Source organism: Staurois parvus, unplaced genomic scaffold (assembly GCF_062004578.1).
Source record: "Staurois parvus isolate SC_StPar_1 unplaced genomic scaffold, SC_StPar_1.0 ptg000602l, whole genome shotgun sequence".
Lineage (NCBI taxonomy): Eukaryota > Metazoa > Chordata > Amphibia > Anura > Ranidae > Staurois > Staurois parvus.
Window position 1 is genome coordinate 463,588 of NW_028318398.1, and position 26,542 is coordinate 490,129.

Genomic DNA, 26,542 nt, shown 5'->3' on the forward strand with positions numbered 1-26,542 from the left:
CCAACGTTTAAACACCACATTGTTGGAGACTGAAGAATTGAAGTTCTATAATTGTGGCATAAATATTAGATTTGTACATTTTAAAATATGTTTTGATGCTAGTGTTAAAAAAGTAATATATTTGTATCTTTGCTGAGCTTTCTATAAAATGTTTCTTAGTAAAACTTGTTCATTTTTATCAAAGAAAACAACTGAAAGTAGATATAGATGAAGAATCATGTTCAGGGCAATGAGAAATCTATTACACTGAAATGTATAAAAAGAGAGGAGAGAGGAGAGATGATGACATTGTCAGTAACTTACTGAGGGCATGTCACTGATCAATGTTCAGTATCATCTCCATATCCATGATTTTGATACCAGAGATCGCTCTATTTTCTATGAAGATCAGAATCTTAGTTTCATGTAATCTCTATAAAGGTCTGCTTTTCTGGATTGTCCTGTGGATGACATTATTTATCACCAAGACTCACAATTTACCACCATTCTTTAAAGTCCAGTTCGGGTATGAGGAAGATGAGACTGGATATTATCAAGATGGTGACCTTATTATTGGAGGAGTGATAACAATATCTGCAGGGGCTAAACCAATGGTGGAAAACAACACCCTAATCCTTTGTAGTTTTGGGTAAGTAGCATTTTACAGAATTGTTTTACATTGTTCTCTTTTTTTTTTTTTTGTTGAATGCAGTTGATGAAACGTCCAGGAATTGCCATAACCAGTGATACAAATTAAAGGGATTCTGTGAAGATAGAAATATAGGAGTTTCATCTGATGACTTGTTTGAAAACCTGTACTGAAGTGTGTGAGACTGTCTGTGGTGACCTTCCTAAAAAAATATTAGTTCTTTGGCCAACATGCTGATCCTTCAGGTTCAGTCCTTCCTTGATCACAGACCTGGGACAAAATGAGGCTCCAGAATTCTGACTTTCCTAATCTGAAGGCTTGTTTTTGTCTCAGGATGTATTGGTCCAGAGGAATACAGTTTTCCTTTAGGGCAGAAGTTTTGTCATTGTGATATTGATCCTTTATTCATTGGCTAGACTGTCCCTGACTTCAAATAATTATGCAGGATGAACATATTAATATTATGCAGCACTTTCTATATCCACTTCAAGTTTGGAAGGTTTTACCCCCTTCATGGCCAGGCCATTTTTTTGATATTCAACACTACGCTACTTTTATTGGTAATTGTGCGGTCATGCAACACTGTCAGGGGCGTATTTACTGCTAAGCAAAAAAGGCATTTGCCCCATGGAAGACGAGACTAACATGGCAGGTGACAGATGATGGGCACCGGGTGAGGCGCTGAATGAGCTCCGCCATGGGATCTGAGAGAGGCTGCGGGCTTCTGGAGGGTGTAGGTAAAGGGCGACTCTCATTCCTGCTTAAGGGCGACACTGGGGATGGCTGGCTGCTTTCATTCTGGAGAGGTGCAGGTGAGTGCTGGAAGAATGCTTCTCTCTGTCTGTGGCTTTGGGGATGGCTAGCTGCTTTTTCTCTCTCTCCCTTTTTTATTTTATTTGGGGGGTGCATGATTTTTGTGTTGCCTAGAGCAGCACAATCACAGAATAGACCACTGAACAATGTACCCAAAATAAATGTAGATACATTATTTCACACAAACATAGATTTCTTTTGGTGGCATTTGAGTAACACTGGGTTTTTATTTTTTATCATATGTATTAACCATCTCCCGTCCAGCCCATATATATAAACGGTCAGATGGTGGCAGTGCAGGGTCAGGTGGCCGTTTATAAATGGCCTCCCCGCACCCTGTTGTGTGCGGTCCCTGGGAGCGCACAGCACCGCGATCTTGTGCCAGCTGTGTCCTCCGGACACAGTGGAACACCGATCATCAGGCGGGACGTCTGTGCAAGATCCCGATCATGTGATCACTGATTGCTTTTTTACTATAAATCTCTTTGATTCTTCTCCCTGCTTTGTAGGGAGTAGAAGTATAGAGATTGTTCCCTCTGTACAGAGCCCCGTGTTGATTGTCAAGCAGGTCCCATCCATAAATCATTGGCTGGGACCTGCTGACAAACTTCCAGTGTGTACAATCGTCTGCCCGTCCGCAGTACATTGCTGGTGGTCCGCAAGTGGATATAAATATAATTCGTACCACCACCCAGTTTTAAACAATAAAATCAATCACTTATAAAATGAATTATTATGTAAAGAATCGTTAATGACAAAACAAGCCTGTATCCTAATCCTTCACATACATAATCTGGGAAATAGAGGAATAAAAGTCCTTCTTTCAAGTGTTTTTTCAGGAGCCTGAGATATATGAATAGAGTAAACACGAAAGCTCCGTCTCTTTCTCTTTTAAACCACTGATGGCACGACCAGGAGCCTGAGAAGAAGTGCTCACCTGAGATCTATCTCAGACTCCTGGTTCAGGATCAGGAGGGGGGTACACATGTCCCCTATTCCTGGCCAACATTTATATCAGGCACTTAAGATGCGGGTCTGGTATAGGTGAATGGAATCGTTGACTGTTTGTTTACAGACTGACAAAGAAGATGAGAGCTGCCATTTTTTTGGCAGTTGACAGCCAACAGTCCTCTATGTAAGTATTGCTAGTAGGTTGAATACCTCACAATGATATGCCATTTCAGAGGCAGGGTCAGGGTATCTTCCAGGCGTGGTGTTTAATGGAGTTTTGCATTTTTAATGTTTAACTTTAAGCACTGCTAAAATTGATGCTCTCTGCTAAATGGAATTTAATTTTTTTTAAATACCCCCAAGGGCAGTGTCCAGCCCCCTATGCCATTTGTTTGATAATTTCTTACCTATTAGTCTAGTCTGTTTTTAACATTCAGCACATATTGACTTCAATGGGGTTTCAGATTTAGCACACAAACTTTATTCATGTTTATTAAACCCAGATGTGTTCTGCACATTACAATAAAGAACTCAGTTATGCCGAAAAGGCGTTTGACAGGCTAGCATGGGATTATCTGGAGGCAGTTTTGATTGGCTTGGGACTGCCTTTGCGCTTTTTGACTTTTATTATGTCTCTATATATAGCCCCCACAGCGCGGGTGCGCGTTAATGGTCGCCTTTCGGACTCTTTCTCAATCGGCAATGGGACCAGACAGGGATGCCCCTTATCACCCCTCCTATTTATCCTTACATTGGAACCTCTATTGAATTGCATTAAAGATAATGCTAACATCAAGGGGATTTTGATCAATGGCAAACTGCATAAAGTGGCAGCCTTTGCTGATGATATACTTCTATTCCTAACAGACCCACATATCACGCTACCTAACTTGCTTCAAGATTTCAAACTATTTCAGTACTTGGCTAACTTTAAAATCAATTTTTCTAAATCTCAAGCACTTAATGTATCATTAACTCCGGATGTGATTAGACAAGCGACATCAAATTTTCCTTTTACCTGGCAACGTGAAGTGATCACTTATTTAGGAATCCAATTACCAACACATCTTTTGGAATTATATGCAAAAAATTTTCTACCCCTCTTACGTGACATCTCCAAAGACCTACAGACATGAAATAAACCCTGGTTTTCTTGGTTTGGTAGGGCGGCTATACTTAAGATGAACGTGCTCCCCAGAATATTATATCTAATGCAGACGATACCAATTCAATTACCAAACTCATTCTTCAAATCTTACAGAACGCTCTGTACCTCCTTTCTTTGGTATAATAAACGCCCAAGGATTAGCTTCGCCCAACTCACCATGCCCAAGAAGAGTGGAGGTATAGGACTTCCGGATATTGACCGTTATTACAGGTCCTGTCACCTAGCCAGAATAGTGGACTGGACCACAAACCACATTCGTAAGGTTTGGGTGGGTTTGGAGGCTGATTTCTCAAAGATACCACTCTCCACCTCCCCGTGGCTGAAAACCTCTCACGTCCCTTCCGAGTTTCGAGAACACCCACTTATAGGTCCCACACTATGCTGTAGTGCTCAGTTGTTCCAGAAAAAAGAACTTTCTTCCTTTCCGAGCCCTCTTACTCCGATCAAATTGAATCCGGACTTTATTCCAGGGATTTCTCCGACCTTTCTCGCTGGGTATAACCGTGATGACAATCTCACAGTAAGTCAATTCTTCAAAGATTCTAAGCTCTTATCTAGTGAAGACATTGCAAAGGCGTGGCCATCCCTTACACTAACACCGTGGATGTATAGACAAATCCACCATTTTTTACGTAACTCCCCACATCTAAAAGACTATTCAAGACCGCTTACTGCATTCGAGAAGCTCTGCTTTACGGACATCCCCCAGAGGCATGTGATATCTAAGCTCTATTCCTATCTTGAAAATACTATCACATCTCACTCGCGGAAGACCTGTTCAGCCTGGCAACGTGACCTACAACTTCCAATCTCACCAGAGGACTGGGACCACATTTACGAATATATGCATAAAGGTTCCATATGTGTCTCTACACAAGAAGGCAATTATAAATTATTTTCCAGATGGTACAGAGTTCCGTCTGTGATTCATAAATTTGATCCTAATGCCTCAGATCTATGCTGGAGATGTTCCCGGGCAACAGGTACTCTTCTACATATCTGGTGGGATTGTCCGCGGCTGCAGCCCTTCTGGAGAAAAGTTTTGGACATAATCACACAAGTAACTACATACACCCTAGACTTTACCCCAGCACAATGTCTACTTCATCACTCCTCACTTTCTGTGAGGACTTATCGTAGGTCGCTTGCTTTACACATGATTAATGCGGCAAGGCAGTGTATTCCGGTTCATTGGCGATCGGACTATGTTCCCACCGTGCGAGAGTGGATTCTTAGGATCATCAGGATCGCAGAGATGGAGGAGCTGATTTCAGTGGCAAAAGAACACCCCGAGAGATTCAGGAAGACTTGGGCGTGTTGGACTCATTTCCAAACTACTGATACTTATCATTGTCTAATGAAGGAATGAGCGAGTAGAGATTTGGAGACACGGAAACCCCTAGAAAGTTCACCTCAGGAATAGTTCCATTGTGAGACTTTAACGAAATTGTATTTCTAAGTAAAGATTGAATCTGTTTCAGCCTGGAAGCTGCTTATTGATCTGACTAGTTTGGTTGTGCCTACTTAGTTATAAACCTCATCCTCCCCCCCCTTTTTTTTTTTTCTCTCCCTCTGTATTCGTCCCCTTCGTCCCTCCTTACCCCACTATGATATTTCCCCTCATACTCTTCCTCTATTCCCTTGCTCGTCTCTTTCCCGTCTTTTTTTTTTTTTCTCTGTTTCACCTCTTTATCATATTCTAACTAACTATATTTTTCATAAGGTACAGAGTACTTATAGACACACAGGTGTAACAATACTCCTCAAAACTAATCTACAATGTTCAGATACGGAAACCTAGGACATATATGCCTTGAGTTGACACTACTATTATTTTACACCTCACAGTCCTTTTTTTTTGAGATCTCCCTACACAAGGACTAATGTACCCCGTATCTCTATAAATTACATACTGATAACATCATTGCTATGGATATATACGACGCCTTCCCTTTAGGACTGTACTTCAGGTTGAGTTACAATGTACTTACATGTTCTGATCCCGTCTGCGTTACGGGTGAACTTGCTTAAAGACTTGCGCGGACTGCGATCCGTATTTGTATATGACTTGTTATGCCTTTCATATTTCAATAAAAATTTTTTGGAAGAAAAAAAAAAAAAAGAACTCAGTTGTTTCCCAGCCCTGTAAGCCATTGTATCAGGAGTACTGGGACAGACACTAAAAGGCTGGGTGTCCTTTCCTCTCAAAGGTTTCTGAGAGCTCAGATTCCCATACTTCTACGGAAGATGGCTTAATTGAGAAGAGATTGTTGCTAATGACAAAAGAAAAGAAGAAAAAAGATGCCTTTGCTTTTGTGAGATGCGTTTTCATAAAAGGATAAAAAAAAACATTGGGAATATGAGACTCTCCATGTACAAGATTCACTAGGATGGACCGGAGGTGTTAATATTTGTAGAAGGTAGACATTGCTGCCCTTATGGTGAAATAACAAAAATCGATGAGGTCATAGGCCTAGTAATATAGCACCCAATGTACCCTGCGAGGATGATCCCAATAATGAACATTCAATGAAAGTGCAAATATGGTCTGCAGTCGGTGACCACCAATATTTGAGTTGATCTAGGATCACTGCTTGGTGATAAGCCTTGAGATCCAGGACTCCCATATCAGCAGCTATTTTAGATCTGTATAGAATCAAGGATTTAAATCTGTTTTTTTTACCATTGTTGTTTTGCAAAAAAAGACAATGAAAGAGGAATCAGTACAGTTCTGAATATATATAATATGGTAGGTAGAAGATGGTAGCTCTGCAGCTGTAGACCATCATCTAAAGATGAAACAATCACTTCAGAGCCATTATTTAAAATAATGAGCTTTGTCGAGTTACCTCACCGATAAATGATTTTATTGGTTCCTTAAAGTTTTAGGTACTAGCAGCAGATTATTCTTTTGCTGGAGAGCATGCTGGGACAATTCTGGGAACCCACGTAGCATAGAATATTTTTCCGGGATGACTACTGGTATGCAAAAGGCATCCACAATTTTCTGTTTCATGTGGAAAAAGCGGACCCTCAATATCACATCTCTATTGACCTTGATGGATAAATGTGAAAACTTAAGAATTCAGTGCATTCTATCCACTGAGACTTCTGCATCCACCAATGTAGAGAGGAGATTGTGGAAAAGGTCATGGACATGGGCAGGTAGTTTGTCCCATTGAGTTGTAGCAGGAATGCCGCTTATTTAAAAATGATTGTGGTGGGTTCTTTCCTCCAGATCCACTATTTTAAATTGTAACCAGGACAATATGTCAGTGTGTTCATTATGAGAGTCTAGGAGATTGATGAAGGATGATGCAAACTCCTTCACAAGGCATTCAATCTGACCTATTCTCTCTCCTGATGTCCTCCTTAAATCATTCCATACATGTCAAAATGTCTGTCTGTAGAAAGGATCTCATGGATAAGAATGTATCCTTCAATGTGGTGTCCAGAATCGGTTGAGTGGACAAAGGGAACTCAGATATAGGATCTGAAAGAGGAGTAACACTGCCCTTATGTTCTTGTCTGTCATTCAACTCTGTAGATGCAGAGTTGCAGGCAGCACTTATGCCCTGTGACAACTGAACCTTGGATATCACTGGGCTCTGGATTGAAGGAGTGGAGGAGTCAGAAGATGATACAACTGGAGGGGGCTGAGGGTTCTTAGCACTGCCTGGGAAGTGTCCAGGAGAAGCTGAAGCCACAGCATGTGTGCCCTGTGTGCGGCCGCCTATACCATTTTGTTGTGGGAAGAAAGTGGACAGTTTCTGAGGCTGAAGACACTCTTTCTGCTGAGAAGACATCCTGGAGTGTGTCGGGGATGTACAACTGTCAGTGGCTGTGTGAGCGGTGGGGAGGGAGCCCTTCCTTCTGTGAGCGGAGCTCTTATAGTGTGCAGCCATGAGCTAGATCCGTCACCACTTCCCTCAAAGCATCTCCATGTTGATGTGTTGAATTATAATACGAAAATGTTGCATTTTTGAGAGAGAGCTTTCCTCCACAACATGGATCACTTATATGGCCTATTAAGGTCTTTTTTTTACGTTAAGGGGTGTAATTTTAAAGCACATATTGAAATGACATTAGAAGCTTGGAACAACTCAAAAGGGGAGATAGCAATCAACCAGTCATATAGATGTACAGTATAGTCAGTTGTATGGCATCAGAGATAGTAATAACCATAGAGGTAGAACACCAGTAAATAACAATTCTAGTGTACTCTGTCTTCATAAAAGAAACATAAAAGTAGATAAACAAAAGAAAAATAATCAGCAGGAAATATCCACTAATAAGAACTTTAAATGGTATCTTAGATTTCAGAGCGCAAGAATAATGTGAACTATGCAACTCATAGAAGTGGGGGATATGGAATTCAGTAGAGCTCAGCTTATTGGGATCATGTTTATAAGTAAGATGTGCCTGAAGAAACTTAAGAAGGCATTAACAATATTACAAGTGTGTAGTTCAGGAAACACATCACATGGATCCAACAGGGGATCAATCTCTTGAGAATCATTTAGGAGGTTTAGAGTGACTAGGTTTGCATATGTTATTGATGATAAGACCCCATTGATACAGTAATTTTCCTTCATCTTCTGGAGAATGCAGGACGCATGTTTGTCCCTGGTGTGTAATGGTTATTTTGGTAGGAAATCCCCACTGATAGGAGATGTTGCGTTCCTGCAGGTGACCAGTTAAGGAAGTGAATTTTTTACGTTGCTGCATAGTTGCGGCAGACAGGTCAGCAAAGACTTGAAATTTCAAAAAGGAGTCTGGGAGTTTCCCCAGTTTCCTGACAGCTACAAAGGCCCTTTCTTTAGTAGGGAAGAAATGAATTCTGGGAATTACGTCTCTAGGAATCAAGTCAGGTAACACAGCAGGTTTAGCCAATCTATGGTCTCTGTCAATAACAAAATCTTTAGGATTTTCACAGCAAAGGCTTTTAGCAACTGCTGCAGATATGGAATGAGTTCTGAAAATGTGACAGATTCCGGGTTTCCTCGGAATTTCAAATTATTTTGTTTTTTAGCCACTGGATATCCATGTTGTAATCAAGAAAGTCATCTACTAAGCTATTGTATATCTGCAAATCCCGTTAATTTTCTTTCAACAATATCAACTCTTTCTTCCACTTGATCAGTTTGGGAATTTGTGGAGATCCTCCTGGGGGTTACTTTTTAAGGAGGGCAGCATTTCTTTAATTGTGGATTATGAAGCGGTTTGGTCTGTGGCAGGAAACTCTGCCAAAGGTTGTTGTGCTGTGTGATGTGTGTCTGTAATTGTGTCATCAGCTGAGGTCATCTGTTCTTTACTCACTGGCCCTCTGGAGTCGGGAGAAGCAGCAGGAGAGACAGCAGGTGCTTTTGTCTTCTCTCTACAGAATTTGCAGAGGTATCTATGCTCTGGGTGCTAGGAGTGCATCGTGTCAACCTCCTCTCCTCCATCTTGAGCCGCCATCATGTCTGTCCCCTGAAAGAAGTCAGGGAGCCGCTTCAGGTGTTCTGGTCCCTCTGGCTGGTGGGTCAATGTGCCTGTAGACATCCTGCTGCTCGGGAGTGATGTGTGGGCTGAATCTGGAGCTATTAGCAGTGTTGCAGATCCCCATTGAAGCTTCTAGATCATGCATCCATGAAGTCCCATGGTCATGCTCCACCCCCCTTCTCCTACCATCTTGACAAGAAATACTGTATATTAGAAAATACCAAACATGCCTGAAATTATTTTCCTCAAAGTATATACGGTATAATACAATATTTGTAGTACAATATTTATATATATATATATATATATATATATATATATATATATATATATATATATAGTGTGTGTGTGTATGTATACACAGTAGTGTATATATATATGATCTGTGGTCTAGGGGGCTTAGCTGGATCAAATACTTCTTGTCAGGGAGATCACTAAAGGTCATTGCAGGGATACTCTCATCTCTGTCACCATTATTATTTGCCATATATGTGATCTCAATGGGAAATACCATTCAATACCATAGTCTTAGCTACCATTGCTTAATATATGGCACACAAATAAAACTAGACGGGGGGACCCTGTGATCATGTCATCGTAGAGGTCAGGCCCATCATCAGGTGAAATAGATTAGTGGGGTGTGGCTTGGGAGGAGGCAAAACTGAAGGCTAGTTGGAATACTTGGAACCGGGAGGCTTTCTGGTGAGTGCTTCTATTTCATTTATAGATAGTAAGACTGCTAAGCCACCAACCCCATCATTGCCACATCACTTCACTTTTTCACTCTCTAAATCTTTTAAGTCAAAATCTATTTTGAAGTGGTTATTCATTCCTTACTGAACATAAAAAATGATCTGAATTTAAATCCAGTTATACTTAAAAGTGTTAGACAACATTTAGTGAACATGTGTGTAGTGGCCTACAATTTCTCCTCCCCTCCAGCACCTTTGACAAGCCAGACACTTAAGCTGGATATACACAAATAGAATTTTGTTTGAAAAATTTAATTTTTTAGAAAATTCTTTGATCTTCTAATCATTAATGGGGTCAAATCGATGTTTGTTTTAACCACAGTGATAACTATGATTTTAGCATTCTATTTTGGAACAAATAGGCTTTACCAAACAAAAACCACAAAGGAAATTTTGAACTACTTTCGAACAACATTCACCAAGTCAATGAATGCGCTGAGAATTTTTGAACAAATTTTTGTTTTCAAATATTGCTTGAAAATCTACTAGCGTATAGCTTAATGTGTCTCTGTGCCACCAAGACGAGTGTTTGTTTTGTCAGAGATGTAGGAGAGGCCATCAGAGGCCGGTTGGTGTAAGTCCATTGTAAAATGTATGCTTATTCAATACAAATATATTTTTCTTTACAGATTTGATAGTGATACAATTATAAATGTTCTTGCTTTTCTTTCTGCTATACGTGATGTTAATGAGAATCCAACAATTTTGCCCAATATTTCACTTGGATTTCATGTGCTGGATTCAAATTTGCATCCTAGTTTTGCTGTCAGGAATGTTCTAAGGATTTTATCTGGACCACGGAAGACAGTCCCTAATTATTCATGTTCTAAAGAAGCTGAACTGGTGGGTTTCATTGGAGATCTTTGTTCAGTGACAACAATTCCAATGGCAGAGATACTGGGACTCTATGGATATACACAGGTAGATGCTAAGCCTTTTATCTTTCCATCATGTGCAAAATTCTAATCAAATAAAGCCAATGAGAACATGCATTTCAATCAATGCAACTGAAATGATTGTAAAAATAACTGCTTTGTGAACGGAACTCCTCCGGATGTTAAGTATAAAGGACAATTATATTTAGTATGCTGTCTTTAATTAAACCCCCATCCCCCTGATTGCATCCTACTTGATAAAATGCCCCTCCCCCCTTGTTCACAGGTTTCACTGTGAGGCCCTGCCCAGAATAGCAAAGTCTTTGCAAGTGTAGCACCTTCCTAGTTAGTACAGGATGTTAGGAAAATTTAGTATAGCTCTTCTGTAATCAGTGGAGGCGGGGGTCATTATTCTGGCTTGCTCAGTGTTTCACAAGCTGCTGCTATGATTGCTTTCCTCTGTATTCTAGATGATTCTCTAATTATAGTGGGAGGAAGGATAGGAGAGCAGTCTGAATATTTATGGTGATCCTGCTAATCCCTGGGGAGGTGTGTCCAGTAGGTGGCTGGAGAACCCATAAATAGTCTGTCAGGAATGAACTTGCCAATAATGGTGGGACTCACCTGCCTTGTGGGCTGCAGTACCAGGGCTGGCCAGCGGGTGCTCTCAGCAATCAGAGACTCAACCCTGCAGTCAGCCAAACACCTGAGGCTGATTGCAGGTGTATTTAAGGGATGGCCAGACCTGCAGTCTGTGCCTTGGTGTGTGTTTTTCCATGGGCCCCTGTATCTTGTTAAATGCATTCCTGTTCCTGTTCCTGTTCCTGTTTCTGTTCCTGTTCCTGCCTGACTGACTCGTTGCCGACCCTGCCTGATCCTGACCTCTGTTGACTTCTTCTGTTTGATCCCTGGCTTGTGACCCCGACCATTCTCTGCCTGACCCCCTGTACCTACCTGCCCGTTAGTTGCTGTACCCAGCTCATGACCTGACTACTCTCTGCCTGCTCCTCCTGTTCCTACCTGCCCGATTGTTATTGACCCGGCCTACCTGACTACGCTTGCATTGTATATATTGTTATCTGTGGGTGGTTTGGTTCGTTTGCACTGTGTTTATGTTTTAGTATTGCACTGCGTTTTGTATTGTTAGTATTAATAAATTATATTGTTTATAACATATCTGAAGCCTGCATTTCCCTGCGTCAGTTCACATACCTCTGGTCATACCCGGAGCCCTGACATAGTCTAAGGCATGGGGCAGGAGTAAGGCCTCCCTGGGCCCAGTCCTGCTGGAGGAGACCCTTGTGCAGGGTCTCTGCCCCTTGGGCAGGATTGCTTGAGGTGCTATTCAGAAGACATTGAGGTCCCAGGTGGAGCTAAAGCTGGGGGTCTATTTGCTAAGTCTGGACTTGGAGTTATTTTGGCTTTCACTGGAGATTACCAGGAGGAAGTTGAAACAAAGAGTGTCCAGGTGTCCTGTGATAGTGTGAGTCAGTGTTTCCCTCACTAAAAAGTGCCTAGTGGATAATGGAAGGAGGCGACCAATGATCCTGTGAGTAAACGACTTGAGTGCAGGGCCTTAGTCACTCTGTGTAGCTCTTGTTTTCGTTTTTGGAAAGAAGACCTAGTCACCTGTTAGAAGTACAAAGTCATGTGGGGCTTTTTGTGCAGCTTAATGAGAGAAAGAGAGAAGAAAAGAGGTAAGTTCTGCAATTTGGGGTATCCCATGCACCCTTCACCTCATTCAAGGTTAAATCTTCAATAAAGTAACAAAAAGACACCCCTAGACTGTTCTATTCTATGAAAGTGCAGAACATGCTGTGTTCATTGCTTTTGCACTTTTTGTATTTTTTGCATTTTGTATTTGATTAAGCATCTTTCTCTAAACAACAGGCACCTACCAGAGCAGATTGACAGGAAATTAAAGGCATGTGCTTTTTTGACCCCAAATTCAAAGTCAACACAAAAAAAATGATGATACCCCAAAAACTTAAAACACTAAAATACCACTTTAGTATACATGAGTAATCATACTCGTGAAAATGCTCCTGATACTGGAAACGGATACTTTGCGGTGCAATTTGCGTCAATAGAAATTGCACCGCAAAGATTATAATTTTGATTTGAACAGGAATAGGATTCCTGTCAAAATCGCATGTGGTTTCCCCACTGCTCCTGTGTGAACCCAGGCTATTTATTGCTTGAGTTCACACAGAAGCAATGTGGGAAACCTCCCTGCATGCATCCCATGTTGAGAGAAGAGTTGACGATTGTGGATATAGACTATGGAAGCAGATGCTCTATATTCTCAGTGGTAGGAGAGGAAGTGATGGGGATTTAAAATCCCTGCCGCTTTCCCTCCTCTCCTTGCAGGGATGACAGTTTGGGCTATAGGGCTTTTGATTGGTCAGCATCCTCACATGGACGGTGCTGACCAATCAAATGCCGTCTTGTCTGTACTGTCATTCCTGCAAGTAGAGGAGAGAAAACCACTTCACAGGTCTGGGGATTTGAAATCTACACCGCTTTCTCTCCTCTCCTTGCCACAATGACAGTGTAGGTTAGATAGCATCTGACTGGATAGCACTGTCCATGTGATGGTGCTGACCAATCAAAAACCCTCTAGCTCGAACTGTTATCTCTGCAAAGAGAGGAGAGAAAGCGGTGTGAATTTCAAATCCCCACCACTTCCTCTCCTCTCCCACCACTGAGAATATGGAGCATCTGCCACCATAGTAGATATCCCCACATGCCCACACTCTGCTGCGGGAAACCTCCCTGCACTACTTCTGTATGAACTCAGACTATGACAAGCCTGGATTCACACAGGAGCCATGGGGAAACCACATGTGATTTTGGACAGGAATCGCATTCTATTCTTTGCAGTACAATTTGCTTCCATACATTTTGTATAGACGCAAATCGCACCACAAAGTATTGGTAATCGGTACAGGCAAGTACAATGTGTACTTGCTGAAAAAAAAAGGGTATTGGTGCATCCCTAGTTCAGAGCGCATTATGGGTGGAAGCCAAATTTCATCCAGTGCAAACTTTACCCAAAATGTACCAGTTTGAGGAGAATTTGAATCCTGGAAAATCATTGCAAATTCATCATCAGGCAAATCTAAATCTCATTCCTATAGTGCACTTGTTGAAGCCATGATATGTGTATGATAGAGGCATCGGCTTATGCGGCTCTTGCTCCTTACTACAGATCCAGCTTTATAAGTAGCATTGCACTCTGTTTGATGCTCTGGGATGGGGGGGTCAGCAATCCCTGACCACCATCTACCAGTCACTTGGCTGCGATCTACTGGTAATAATGTCTCTTTTTCTGTTCTATAGATCAGTTATGGAGCTACGGACTATTCTCTAACCAACAGGCTTCTCTATCCTCATGTATTCCGGACAGTTCAGAATGACCACGTTCATTATATGGCTGTTATTAAGTTGATGAAACATTTTAGCTGGACGTGGGTTGGAATAATTGCATCACAAGATGATGCCGGACACAAAGATAAAGAGATATTAATAAAGTACATGAAAAGTAACAGTATTTGTGTGGAATATACAATATCAATTGGGTCTTATATGTTTGCTGATGACATTGATATAGACCGTGCTAAAAAACGTGATATCTCTGTTATTAAAGACTCTAAAGCTAAAGTAATTGTAATATGTGGATCACTTATCAGTCAGAGTGTATTTTTTATGTATTTACATGATGAAAGTACTAGCTTTGAAAAAACATTTATCTTTCCTCCTCTGAGGTATTTGAGCTTTTCTGGAGATAATCCAATACCTGCCTTTAATGGTAGCTTGGCTGTGGATTTATACCCTTTATTCATCCCAAATAAAGAACATTTTTTTGATGGAATCGACAAGACTTTTAGCTTAACTAATTCATTTAGAGACATCCATATTTTATCAATTGCAAAGTGTATGTCTGCAAACAAAGAAAATGAAAATAGTACCATATCATGTCCACTTAACTATACTGATTGTATAATAGAAGAAATGTTTCCAAATTTATTTCCTTTTGTGCATCAAGGACTCTCTCCACGAATTTATTATGCAGTGAAAGCTATGGCTGAAGTACTGCATTATATGAACCTGATCTATAAAGGAACATTGTGTACAAAACAACCTTACAGGCACAAGGTAGAGTACTCTCTTTTTTTTTGGAAAAGTATAAAATAAAAAAGCAATATGGTCAAATTTCAAATATTCAATCCCTCAGTCATCAGTCACACCGCTGCGATTTAAAATTGTGAGATTTGTGTGCAATTTCAGAGTGATTTCAGAGGCGATTTATGAAGACTTTATTTCTACTTGTGAAGATTTTCAACAATTTCTTGCAATTTGCAGTGCAATTTCCATTATATTCTATGTATGTGAAATCGCAACAAAACTGCAGAAAAGGTAATGCAAGAACTACTTTAGAAATTGCGCTGCAGCAAATCGCACATGTCAAGACACTGACATTCACACTCATTAGATGCAATTTCAGGTGTGATTGAAATTGCACTGGTATGATCTGGCACTAAAATGTGTTTTCAGCTACACCCTATACATATACACTATATTGCCAAAAAGATCCAAATCATTGAATTTAGGTGTTCCAATTCCCTCCATGGCTACAGGTGTATACAATCAAGCCCCTAGGCATGCAGACTGCTTCTACAAACATTGGTGAAAGAATGGGTCGCTCTCAGGAGCTCAGTGCATTCAAGCATGGTCCCGTGATAGGTTGCCACCTGTGCAATAAGTCCATCCGTGACATTTCCTGGCTACTAAATATTCCACGCTCAACTGTTAGTGGGATTATAACAAAGTGGAAGCAACTGGGAACAACAGCAACTCAGCCACCAAGTGGTAGGCCATGAAAAATGACAGAGTGGGGTCAGCGCATGCTGAAGTGCGCAGAAGTTGCCAGCTGTCTGCAGAGTCAAAAGCTGAAGACCTTCAATCTTGGTGTGGCCTTCAGATTAGCACAACAACAGTGCGTAGAGAGCTTCATGGAATGGGTTTCCATGGCCGAGAAGCTGCATCCAATCCTTACATCACCAACTGCAGTGTAAAGCTTTGAATGCAGTGGTGCAAAGTATGCTTCCACTGGACTCTAGAGCAGTGGAGATGTGTTCTCTGGAGTGACCAATCACGCTTCTCTGTCTAGCAATCCTAAGGACATGTCTGGGTTTGGCGCTTGCTAGGAGAACGTTAATTGCCTGATTGCAATTATGCCAAGTGTAAGTTTAGTGGAGGAGGGATAATGGTGTGAGGTTGTTTTTCAGGGGTTGACTTGGCCCCTCATTTCCAGTGAAGGGAACTCTTAAGGTGTCAGCATACCAAAACATTTTGGACAATTTCATGGTGCCAACTTTATGGGAACAGTTTGGGGATAGTCCCTTCCTGTTCCAACACAGGCATAAAGCAAGGTCCATAAAGACATGGATAAGAGAGTTTGGGGTGGAGGAACTTGACTGGCCTGCACAGAGTCCTGACCTCAACCCGACACAATACCTTTGGGATGAATTAGAGCGGAGACTGAAAGTCAGGCCTTCTTGTGCAACATCAGTGTTTGACCTCACAAATGCGATTCTGGAAGAATGGTCAAACCTTCCCATAGACACCCTCCTAAACTTTGTGGACGGCCTTCCCAGAAGAGTTGAAGCTGTTATAGCTGCAAAGGGCGGGGCCAACTCAATATTGAACCCTACGGACTAAGACTGGGATGGCATTAAAGGTCATGTGCGTGTAATGTCAGGCATCCCAATACTTTTGGCAGTATAGTGTAGAATATATGTAAAGTGTTGAGAGCGTGTCTTTCTGTTTAAGTGTTGTTCGGAGAGCTTTAAAGAAGTTCAGATGGTCAAACCCAAATCTGACAAATTAAAAATGCTCATTTTCATGGGCTTATAATGTAGGAAAGGGGTGTATACAAAATAGCATGGGAGGTGGGCACTGCACTGGGGAACATGTAACAAGACAAAAATAAATCTTTAAAATTCCATTCAGCCAGAAGCTGTAATTTATTTAAATGTTTAAAGTGAAATATTAAAAAATGTCCATTTCCTTTAAATAACATGCCTGGGGGTGCCCTAATCCTGCCTGTTAAGAGGTGCATCTCTGTGATGTACAGAATGAGCTGCATCACTGACATTTACAAAAGTATTTTAAATTACACTTCAGTACCAGCTTTTCTTTCTAAACAGCTCACAGACCCCTCTAAGTGTCTGATATGTATTTTGAGGGAGCTTTGGACGGGTGTTGTTTCTGTTGTTGTTTGGAGTGTGTTTTTTATTATTTTGTTTTTAAGGATGCTAGAAATTAAATGTCATTTTTCAGCAAATAAACTGGTTATAAAGGTTGAAGGTGTTTTACCTATAAGCATTTTATGGATGAAGGTAGAAACATTCAGTGTCCAGCTCCCCCCTCGTCCCACCCCCCTTCCCCCAATACTTACCTGAGCCCAATCTCAATCCACCAATGTAAATGAGAGCAGCTGCTCTCCTAGCTATTTCCCTCTTCATTGGCTCAGGCATAGCAGGGGGAGCCATTGGCTCCCGCTGTTGTCAATCACAGCCAGTGAGGAGGGAGCCGGCGGTGGGGCCAAGATGCACTCTGTATGTCTTATGGACTTACAGGGCTGGCTCTGGAGTGAGCATGCATGAGTGTTCCCAGAGCAAGAGGCTTGCTCTGAGGACACTCGGCGGGGACTGAGCCATGAGTGGCAGCAAGGGGCCCAAGAAAAGGAGGATTGGGGCTGCTCTGTGCAATTGTATAAATCAGTTAAGTATAATATGTTTTTTATTTTAAAAAAAGCCATAAGAAACATACTTTGAGTCTGGAATTTTAAGGGGGTTACCCACTAAAAAATAAAGGAACCAAATGTATGCGGTTTCCCAGGAAATCCATAACACACCCTTTGGATCTGGTATAGATTTTTTCATGCAAAAAACCCTCCAAAAAACACGAATAAACTGTGCAGTCGCCTTAAAAATCCATATCAGAGCCTTAATCTGATCAAGCAGTCTGGATGGCCAGAAGAGTGGGGAACAAATGTGTGCCCTCCCCCTCCCCTCTCCTGGATCATACCAGCCCACAAGACTTGCTACAGGACTCAACAAATGCCTACCAGCACTTTTTTGGAGGTACAACCCTTTCAAATAACCTGTGGCTGCTTCAAAAAGCCCTGCCTTCTGTTTTGATAGTGTTGTCAACATGTGCAGAAGATTCAGGAAGGTATTAATAATGACAGTTTTACAAAGTGGTGCCATTAATGTACCAAATTAAAAAATAATTACCTTCAGTTTGTAGATAATGAAAGTGGAGGTGTATAAGACTTGTGTCTGTCTCTGTCCTCTGCTGTGTAGCCGAGTGGCAGATTTGTTGCGTCTACTGCCTCCCCTTCTCACCTGTCACTGGTTGTTAATGATGTTGTTGACTTTACAGCCGACTAGACATGTGTGTTTAGTTTTGTAACAAATCAATTTTTGGACAAAAGTTTGATTTTCAGAGATTCAGATGTATTTGAATCTCTGAAAAGACATAGCAACAGATGGCAATGAGTCCAAAAAAATTTGTAATGATGGTAAAAAATTAAATTTTCAAATTTGTTCTATAATTCAGATTCAAGTAAAGTTGGGATTTAAATTGCATTTGTAATTGTCAGTCAGTCAGTTCAGTTCCACAGTCTAATGCAATTCTTAGCTTTGAAAAATTCATATATGAATAACGAATCCAATCGAAAACTAATATACAACAATCTTTCAAAAAAACTGTAAAATGTTTTGATTCTACTTGGACCAACGTGTATATGAAATGAACGCCAACGATATGAAATGATGCCACAGTGGATGATGGGGACGCTGAGATACTAGTTCCCCCACATGTCCACTTTCTACTTTTGATTGATATCAGGCATCGGGCAGTTTCTATAGCCATAAGAAGGTGTCTGGTGTCATAAACACTCTTTATGAATTCCTTTAGGTGTGTCTTTGACTTACTGTAAATATACAGTATAAGATTTCAGCAATCAACAGCAGCAACTAGCTCTCCCTGCAAACACTGCTTGATCTGTCCCTAATATGATATACGACTGTCCACCAGTATCTCAGTTTTCTCTCTAGTGTTCTGATCGTCTCTGCTAGTGGTCCCTGCTAGTGGTCCTATGGCTTCTTCCTCCTCAGTCTGCTAGTATCTGGGGAAGCAACCTTAGGAAATAGTCCAAACCTCTGTGAGGGGTCCCTAGTGAATATTGCCCGTTCTTCAGACTCCACTCCTCAGGGAACCCAGACATAGTCAGAGTAGGGTCCAGGTCACTCCACCATGCTCAGTTTGTGACAACTAAGTATATTGATTATTTTCTTACAAGATCAGGAGATAATCTGATGGACACTGAGGGCTGGATATAAATATTGATTTTCCTTTGTCCTGTTGCTTTTCTTTACTTAACACGTTTTATCTTTCTATATTCAAATAGAAGTTGTATCATCTTTTAAAAGAAATTAAATATGAATTTGGATTACTCGAGCCAAGATCATTTTTTAATGAATACGGAGAATTTGTTTATCATTACAAAATACTAAATTGGGTATTTAAGGATAATGACACTATGATTTATAATGATGTGGGAAATTTTACATCCTGGGCACCAGAAGATCAGCAATTACAAATGAATACTAAAGCCATAACATGGAAGCTTGGCAATGAGGTAAGTCCATGATATACACTCACCGGCCACTTTATTAGGTCCACCTTGCTAGTACCGTGTTGGACCCCCTTTTGCCTTCAGAACTGCCTTCATTCTTCGTGGCATAGAATCAACAAGGTGTTGGAAACATTCCTCAGAGATTTTGTTCCATATTGACATGATAGTATCACGCAGTTGCTGTAGATTTGTCGGCTGCACATCAGTGATGTGAATCTCCCGTTCCACCACATCCCAAAGATCCTCTATTGGATTGATATCTGGGGACTGTGGAGGCCATTGGAGTGCAGTGATCTCATTGTCATGTTCTAGAAACCAGTTTGAGATTATTTGAGCTTTGTGACATTATCCTGCTGGAAGTAGCCATCAGAAGATGAGGACACTGTAATCAGAAAGGGATTGACACGGTCACCAACTTTAATCAGGGAGCCCATGGCATTTAAATGTTGCTCAATTAGGACTAAAGGGCCCAAAGTGTGCCAAGAAAATACCGCCACACCATTACACCACCACCACCAGCTTGAACCATTGATACAGGCAGGATGGATCCATGATTTCATGTTGTTAACACCAAATTCTGACTCTACCATCTGAATGTTGCAGCTTAAATCGAGTCTGATCAGACCAGGCAACATTTTTCCAATCTTCTTTTGTTCCATTTTGGTGAGCCTGTGCGAATTGTAGCCCCCATTTCCTGTTCTTAGCTGACAGGAGTGGCACCCGGTGTTGTCTTCTGCTGCTGTAGCCCATCTGCTTCAAGGTTCAATGTGTTGTGCATTCAGAGATGGTATTCTGCATACCTTGGTTGTAACAAGTGGTTATTTGAGTTACTGTTGCCTCACTGACTAGAAATGGAGACACTATATTGGCAAAAAGTATTAGGCCATCCTTCCAAATTACAGGATTCACTTGTTCTAATCACCTCCATGGCCACAAGACCGTCTTGAGAACGCCCTGTGGGTGGGGCGAAACGCGTCAACGCACTTCTGGTTGGCTGTCCGTACGTCCCGCGTCATTTCCGGTGAGTGGAACACACGCTGAGTGGTGCGTTCCAAGCGGCCATCTTGGTTCAATATTGAATGGTATCCTGTATCCTGTCATCCTGCTGTTGGATCAGGCTGTGAGGTCTCGGCTTCAAACTGTGGAACCTGTGATTCTGTGGCAAAAGCAATAAACGCTGTTCATGATCATGAGAAATGTGAGTGGTCTGACAAACGGTTTTTTGATATAACACAGTTTATTAGCAGTATTACACTATTGGTATTTCTTTTCCCTGCACTGCTGTGGAGTTGGAGAGAGGAAAAGGCAGGAGCAAGAGGAGGAATATCTTATACCTTGTGGTGGAAAGGAACTCTGGAGGTCTTAAAGGGGGTTTAGGAGCCCATAATAATCCTAGAAGGCGCAATACTCACCAATATCTGGTGAGTGCGGTGGATGTTGGTTTTTTCACTGGTGGATGGTGGAAGTATTATTTTTGGCACTAAAGAATTTTTATTCATTTCTTCAATTGGAATCTACATATTTTTTGGACACTTTATTATGGGCAACACATTTTTTAATATTCACATATTGATATAAATAAACTTTTTTTTTCGACACCTTTTAGTTTGCATAGTCTCATGGGATATGGTAGACCTATACAAAATAATAATAATAATAATATCTGAATTTCAGGTCCCAGTATCTCGATGCTCAGAACCCTGCTTACCTGGCAGCAGAAAAAAGGTTGGATCTTCTGTTCACAAATGCTGCTATGAGTGTGTCCCATGTCCAGAAGAAGAGATATCCAACATTTCTGGTAGAGTTTGTGTTTCTAAATAGAGATTACCACTATTTCCCACTATTTCCAGAAGATTTCCCTCCCTTTCTAACCGGGCCATTTTTTGCAATACAGGGTTGTGTTACTTTAACTGACAAATGCGCGGTCATGCAACGCTATACATAAATGAAACGTATGTCCTTTTTTCCCCCACAAATAGAGCTTTCTTTCTGTGGTATTTTATCACCGGTGCATATTTTTTTTTGCGCTATAAACAAAAAACAATTGACAATTGTGAAAAAAAAATATTTTGGAATTTTTGTTATAAAACATATCCAGTAAAAAAAATTTAAAAATCCAATTTCTTCGGAAATTTAGGCCAAAATATATTCTTTGCTAAAAAAAAATCCCAATACATGTAAATTATTTTCTTTACGTGAAAGTTATAGCGTCTACAAATAGCAGTATGTATACTGGAATTTTTTTTTAAATTTTTTCTATATTAGTAATGGCGGCGATCAGCGACTTATAGCGGGACTGCGGGACTGTGGCAGACATTGTGACACTGGGTGGGAACAGCTAACTGCCACTGACATCCCAATGACACTAATACAGTTATCAGTGCTAATAAAAAGCACTGACACTATACTAATGACACTGGGCAGGAAGGGGTTAACATCTAGGGCGATCAAAGGGTTAACTGTGTGCTGTGTGTGTTTTACATGATGTGCTGTGTGTGTTTTACTAGGGAGACATGCTGTGCAGACTAATACAAAGCAGCATGTCCTTGCTGGCAGGAGAGAGACCAGTGTTGTTTACACACAGGTCTGTCCCTTGTCAGTGATACTTGGCGATCGCTGGGTGCCATCGGGGAATCTCTGGTGATTGACATCCCTACCCACTAATGGTGGCGTGGGTAGGGTGGCACGTGTGCGCCCCCTACCTGGAAATGCAAATCACGTATATATACTGATTTTGTGCAGCCCTGCCATCCTGTAGCAGTAGTTCTACTATAGGGTGGGGGGAAAGCAGTTAAAGTGTATGAAGGTAAAAAAAAATATGCAGTACATTACTACAAGGTAAGCTCATTTTCTCAGGAGTTTGTAAACCGAAATAAAAATAAATGGTGTCAGCTCTGCCCAATCATCTTTTGCTACTGCTACTTTACTGAACAACCAAATCCCTCCCCATCTTTTAAATATAGAGAGCAATTGTTCTGTAATCTTAGATAAGAACTGGGAGGGTTGAGATAACACTGGGATAGGACAGCTCCTTATTTCCTGCGGAATCAAAAGGTATTTTTTGCACTTTTCAAACACATCATTCTTGGCGAGCAGTCATTGGAAATGGATCATGTCGGTGGACTGTGTGCAATGATGTGATTGGCGATGGATTTATGTGGATAGGGATGAACGTACCTAAGTTCAGTTTGGGGCAGGATCTAAGAACATGGTTAAAGTTCTGGTGCCGAATCTGAAATTCTGTCACAATTTCTATTAAAATTCTCAATTTCTCAAGTAACGATGAGCCATACCCACTTGGGTTCAGTCCATTGTGCACTCTGCAACTTTACCTAAGTTGGGATGCCAAAGTTTACTCCTATTGAAATCAATGGGAGCTAAACCTTAGAAGTCGGTCGTGGCCATTTTCTAGGTTAATAGACAAAGGTTTGTGAAGTAAGTGGCATGAGGGGTGCTGCTGGGTACTCCCTGAGAAATGTAACTAAGCAAAAAAAAAAAAAAGTTAAAAAATTTGTATTTGGTAGGAAAGAGTGATTTTAAACATGCTTTTAAAACAATATTAAAAAATGCAAAATTCCCTTAAATACCGAGCCTGGGGAACCCTAAACTGCCTGTGAAGCAATGCTTCTGTACAATGTATATTATATATATGTATATACAATGTATATAAAGCTACTGCAACCAGCCTGGCATTTACAAAGAAAAATGTAACACTGCCTACCTAGGAGCTTCTGAAGTTTTTGGGTCCCCCTATAGTCCTGTACAGCCAGGCAACACACATTTCCTCAGTCAGACTTGCATCCAGGAGACATTAACCAGTCCCTGAGCCTTCATTAGGGGATTTTAACTGGGATAGGGTTAGGATGTACGGGATGCCCAGTTGAACTGAGGACAGCTTCCTGGAACTATACAAGTCTTTACAGCATCCCGCTTGTACCACCCCAGACCCTAGATACTCCTTATCCAGCTGTTCTGGGGGAATCCCTGAGCAGGGGATCCAGTGCCTGTCACTTTAAAGTAAGACAGTCTTGGGTAGTTGGTAATCTGGTTTCCCACCAGAGTTCTCCTTCCCCTATCTGGCCCAGAGGGTGAAGGTCTACTCACTCAGCCCTTCTGTGTTGATGATGGTGGCTGCTACCAGGCCTCCTAGCTGTGCTGCTCCTTCCCTGCCTAACAAGTGACCCTCTCTAAGAGGGCCGGTGAAGTCCCAAGCTTTCCTCCTTCCAAGCTTCCTGCGTGGAGTAGAGACCCAGAAATGTAACTCCACATCAATCCATATATCTAACATGATATCATAAAATAACCCGCACTGCCTATGTAAGCCAACAATACAACTCACATAAAAACACAGATGATAAAGGAAGCTGCTGTTATAAAGTGTTACAACACCTCAATGCATTCAGTGTAACCCCTCCCCCCACCATGGGCAACAATGCTACCTTACCCTCTATTTAGGTGAAAAAAAATTGAATAAAATGAATCAGAATGAATCAAAGTCTTATATCCATAGAATAGTCCACAATAAAAGATTCCTCCAGTAATGTGTCAGTGCTCTGTGATAGTTTTTACACCGATGAATAGTGCCAAATACACTCACCGGCCACCTTATTAGGTACACTTTGCTAGAGCCTAAAAATCTCCCCCCCACCATTACACCACCAGCCTGAACCATTGATACAAGGCAGGATGGATCCATGCTTTCATGATGTTTACGCCAAATTCCGACCCTACCATCTGAATGTTGCTGCAACCAGTCTGCCCATTCTCCTCTGGCCTCTGACATCAATAAGGCATTTTTGTCCACACAACTGCCACTCACTGGATTTTTTTTCTCAGACCATTCTCTGTAAACCCTAGAGATGGTTGTGTGTAAAAATCCCAGTAGATCAGCCATTTTTTAAATACTCAGACCAGCCTGTCTGGCACCAACAACCATGCCACATTCAAAGTCACTTAAATCCCCTTTCTTCCCCATTCTGATGCTCAATTTGAACTTCAGCAAGTTGTCAGATTATACACTATATTGCCAAAAGTATTGGTCGGCCTGCTTTTACACACACATGAACTTTAAGGGCATCCCAGTCTTAGTCTGTAGGGTTCAATACTGAGTTGGCCCGCCCTTTGTAGCTATAACAGCTTCAACTCTTCTGGGAAGACTGTCCACAAGGTTTAGGAGGCGCTTTTAGGACTGCAGCAGCTACTGACGTGCAGTGATATTTCATCTACACTTGGAGAAGAGCTGAGTGGGAATATTGTATCCTGAGAAGGGGTTTTGGAGTGCCTTGGTGCCTGGAGGATCTGTGAGAGGGATCCATACTGCTCTGTGACCCGCAAGGGTCGAAGAGTTGAGGTGAGAGGCTAATCCAGAAGGTGGTTGGATTCACAAGTTATCTACACCCAGATACCTGCACGTTTTGTTTCACCTGTGGTCACCTTACAGCATATTGGAAACACAATTTACCAAAATCAAATTTTTTTCACCTTTAATATTCCATATTGGACTTTTTTCACCTTAATATTCCATTATTGGACTTTGAGTTTGCGTGTATTATTTAGATGTAACTTCACTTCACAATTTGCACGTGTGATGTTATACATGTATGTGCATTTTTATGCACATGCGTATTGATTTAAGTTTGTGTTTTGCCATCATTTTTGTGTTATCACTAAGCACTTTTTTATTATATTTATTATTATTGTTATTATTTTATTTGAGTTATTTAATTCCACATTCACTTTAATTAGTTTGAATGTAGCGCAGCATTTATATGGTTTTTTATTGTCACTATATTGATTTATGTCATTGGATTCCACATTCACTTTTATTTTTGAATGTAGCGCAGCATTTATTAGGTTTATAATAAGGCATTTTTGTCCACACAACTGCCACTCACTGGATTTTTTTTCTCAGACCATTCTCTGTAAACCCTAGAGATGGTTGTGTGTAAAAATCCCAGTAGATCAGCCATTTTTTAAATACTCAGACCAGCCTGTCTGGCACCAACAACCATGCCACATTCAAAGTCACTTAAATCCCCTTTCTTCCCCATTCTGATGCTCAATTTGAACTTCAGCAAGTTGTCAGATTATACACTATATTGCCAAAAGTATTGGTCGGCCTGCTTTTACACACACATGAACTTTAAGGGCATCCCAGTCTTAGTCTGTAGGGTTCAATACTGAGTTGGCCCGCCCTTTGTAGCTATAACAGCTTCAACTCTTCTGGGAAGACTGTCCACAAGGTTTAGGAGGGTGTCTATGGGAAGGTTTGACCATTCTTCCAGAAGCGCATTTGTGAGGTCAGACACTGATGTCAGATGTGAAGGCCTGGCTCACAGTCTCCACTCTAATTCATCCAACAGGTGTTCTATCAGGTTGAGGTCAGGACTTTGTACAGGCCAGTCAAGTTCCTCCACCCCAAACTCACTCATCCATGTCTTTATGAACCTTTTTTTGTGCACTAGTGCACAGTCATGGTGGGGCAGGAAGGGGCTACCCCCAAACTGTTAATACAAAGTTAGGAGCATGAAATTGTCCAAAATGTCTTGGTATGTTGATGCCTTAAGTGTTCCTTTCACTGAAACTAAGGGGCCAAGCCCAACCCCTGAAAGATAACCCCATATCATAATCCCCCCTCCACCAAACTTTACACTTAGCACAATGTAGTCAGGCAAGTACTGTTCTTCTGGCAACCAGCAAAACCAGACACGTCCATCAGATTGCCAGACAGAGAAGCATGATATGTCACTCCAGAGAACACATGTCCACTGCTCTCCAGTGGCGGCGTGCTTTACACCACTGCATCCGATGCTTTGCATTGCACTTGGTGTTGTGAGGCTTGGATGCAGCTGCTCTGCCATTAAACACCATTCCATGAAGCTCTCTACACACTGTTGATGTGCATATCTGAAGGCCAAATGAAGTTTGGAGGTCTTTAGCTATTGACTCTGCAGACAGTTGACAACTTCTGCGTACATTGTGTCCCAGCATGCGCTGACTCTGCTCTGTTATTTTACGTGGCCTATCACTTTATGGCTGAGTTGCTGTTGTTCCCAGTTGCTTCCACTTTGTTATAATACCACTAACAGTTGAGCGTGGAATATTTAGCAGCAAGGAAATTTAATGGATGGACTTATTGCACAGGTGGCCACCTATCACGGG

General features: G+C 41.3%; 1 protein-coding gene across 1 annotated transcript in view; it reads left to right on the forward strand.

Moving 5' to 3' along the window:
* The first annotated feature begins 1,313 nt into the window (after positions 1-1,313).
* The window catches only part of LOC149449821 (vomeronasal type-2 receptor 26-like), a 42,995-nt gene continuing 17,766 nt past the window's right edge, over positions 1,314-26,542 (forward strand). The window contains exons 1-6 of the mRNA XM_089692716.1: positions 1,314-1,440; positions 8,855-8,954; positions 10,426-10,717; positions 14,014-14,334; positions 19,154-19,388; positions 21,063-21,179. Of these exons, the coding sequence (XP_089548842.1) occupies positions 1,314-1,440; positions 8,855-8,954; positions 10,426-10,717; positions 14,014-14,334; positions 19,154-19,388; positions 21,063-21,179 (1,192 nt within the window). The remainder of the gene's footprint in view (positions 1,441-8,854; positions 8,955-10,425; positions 10,718-14,013; positions 14,335-19,153; positions 19,389-21,062; positions 21,180-26,542) is intronic.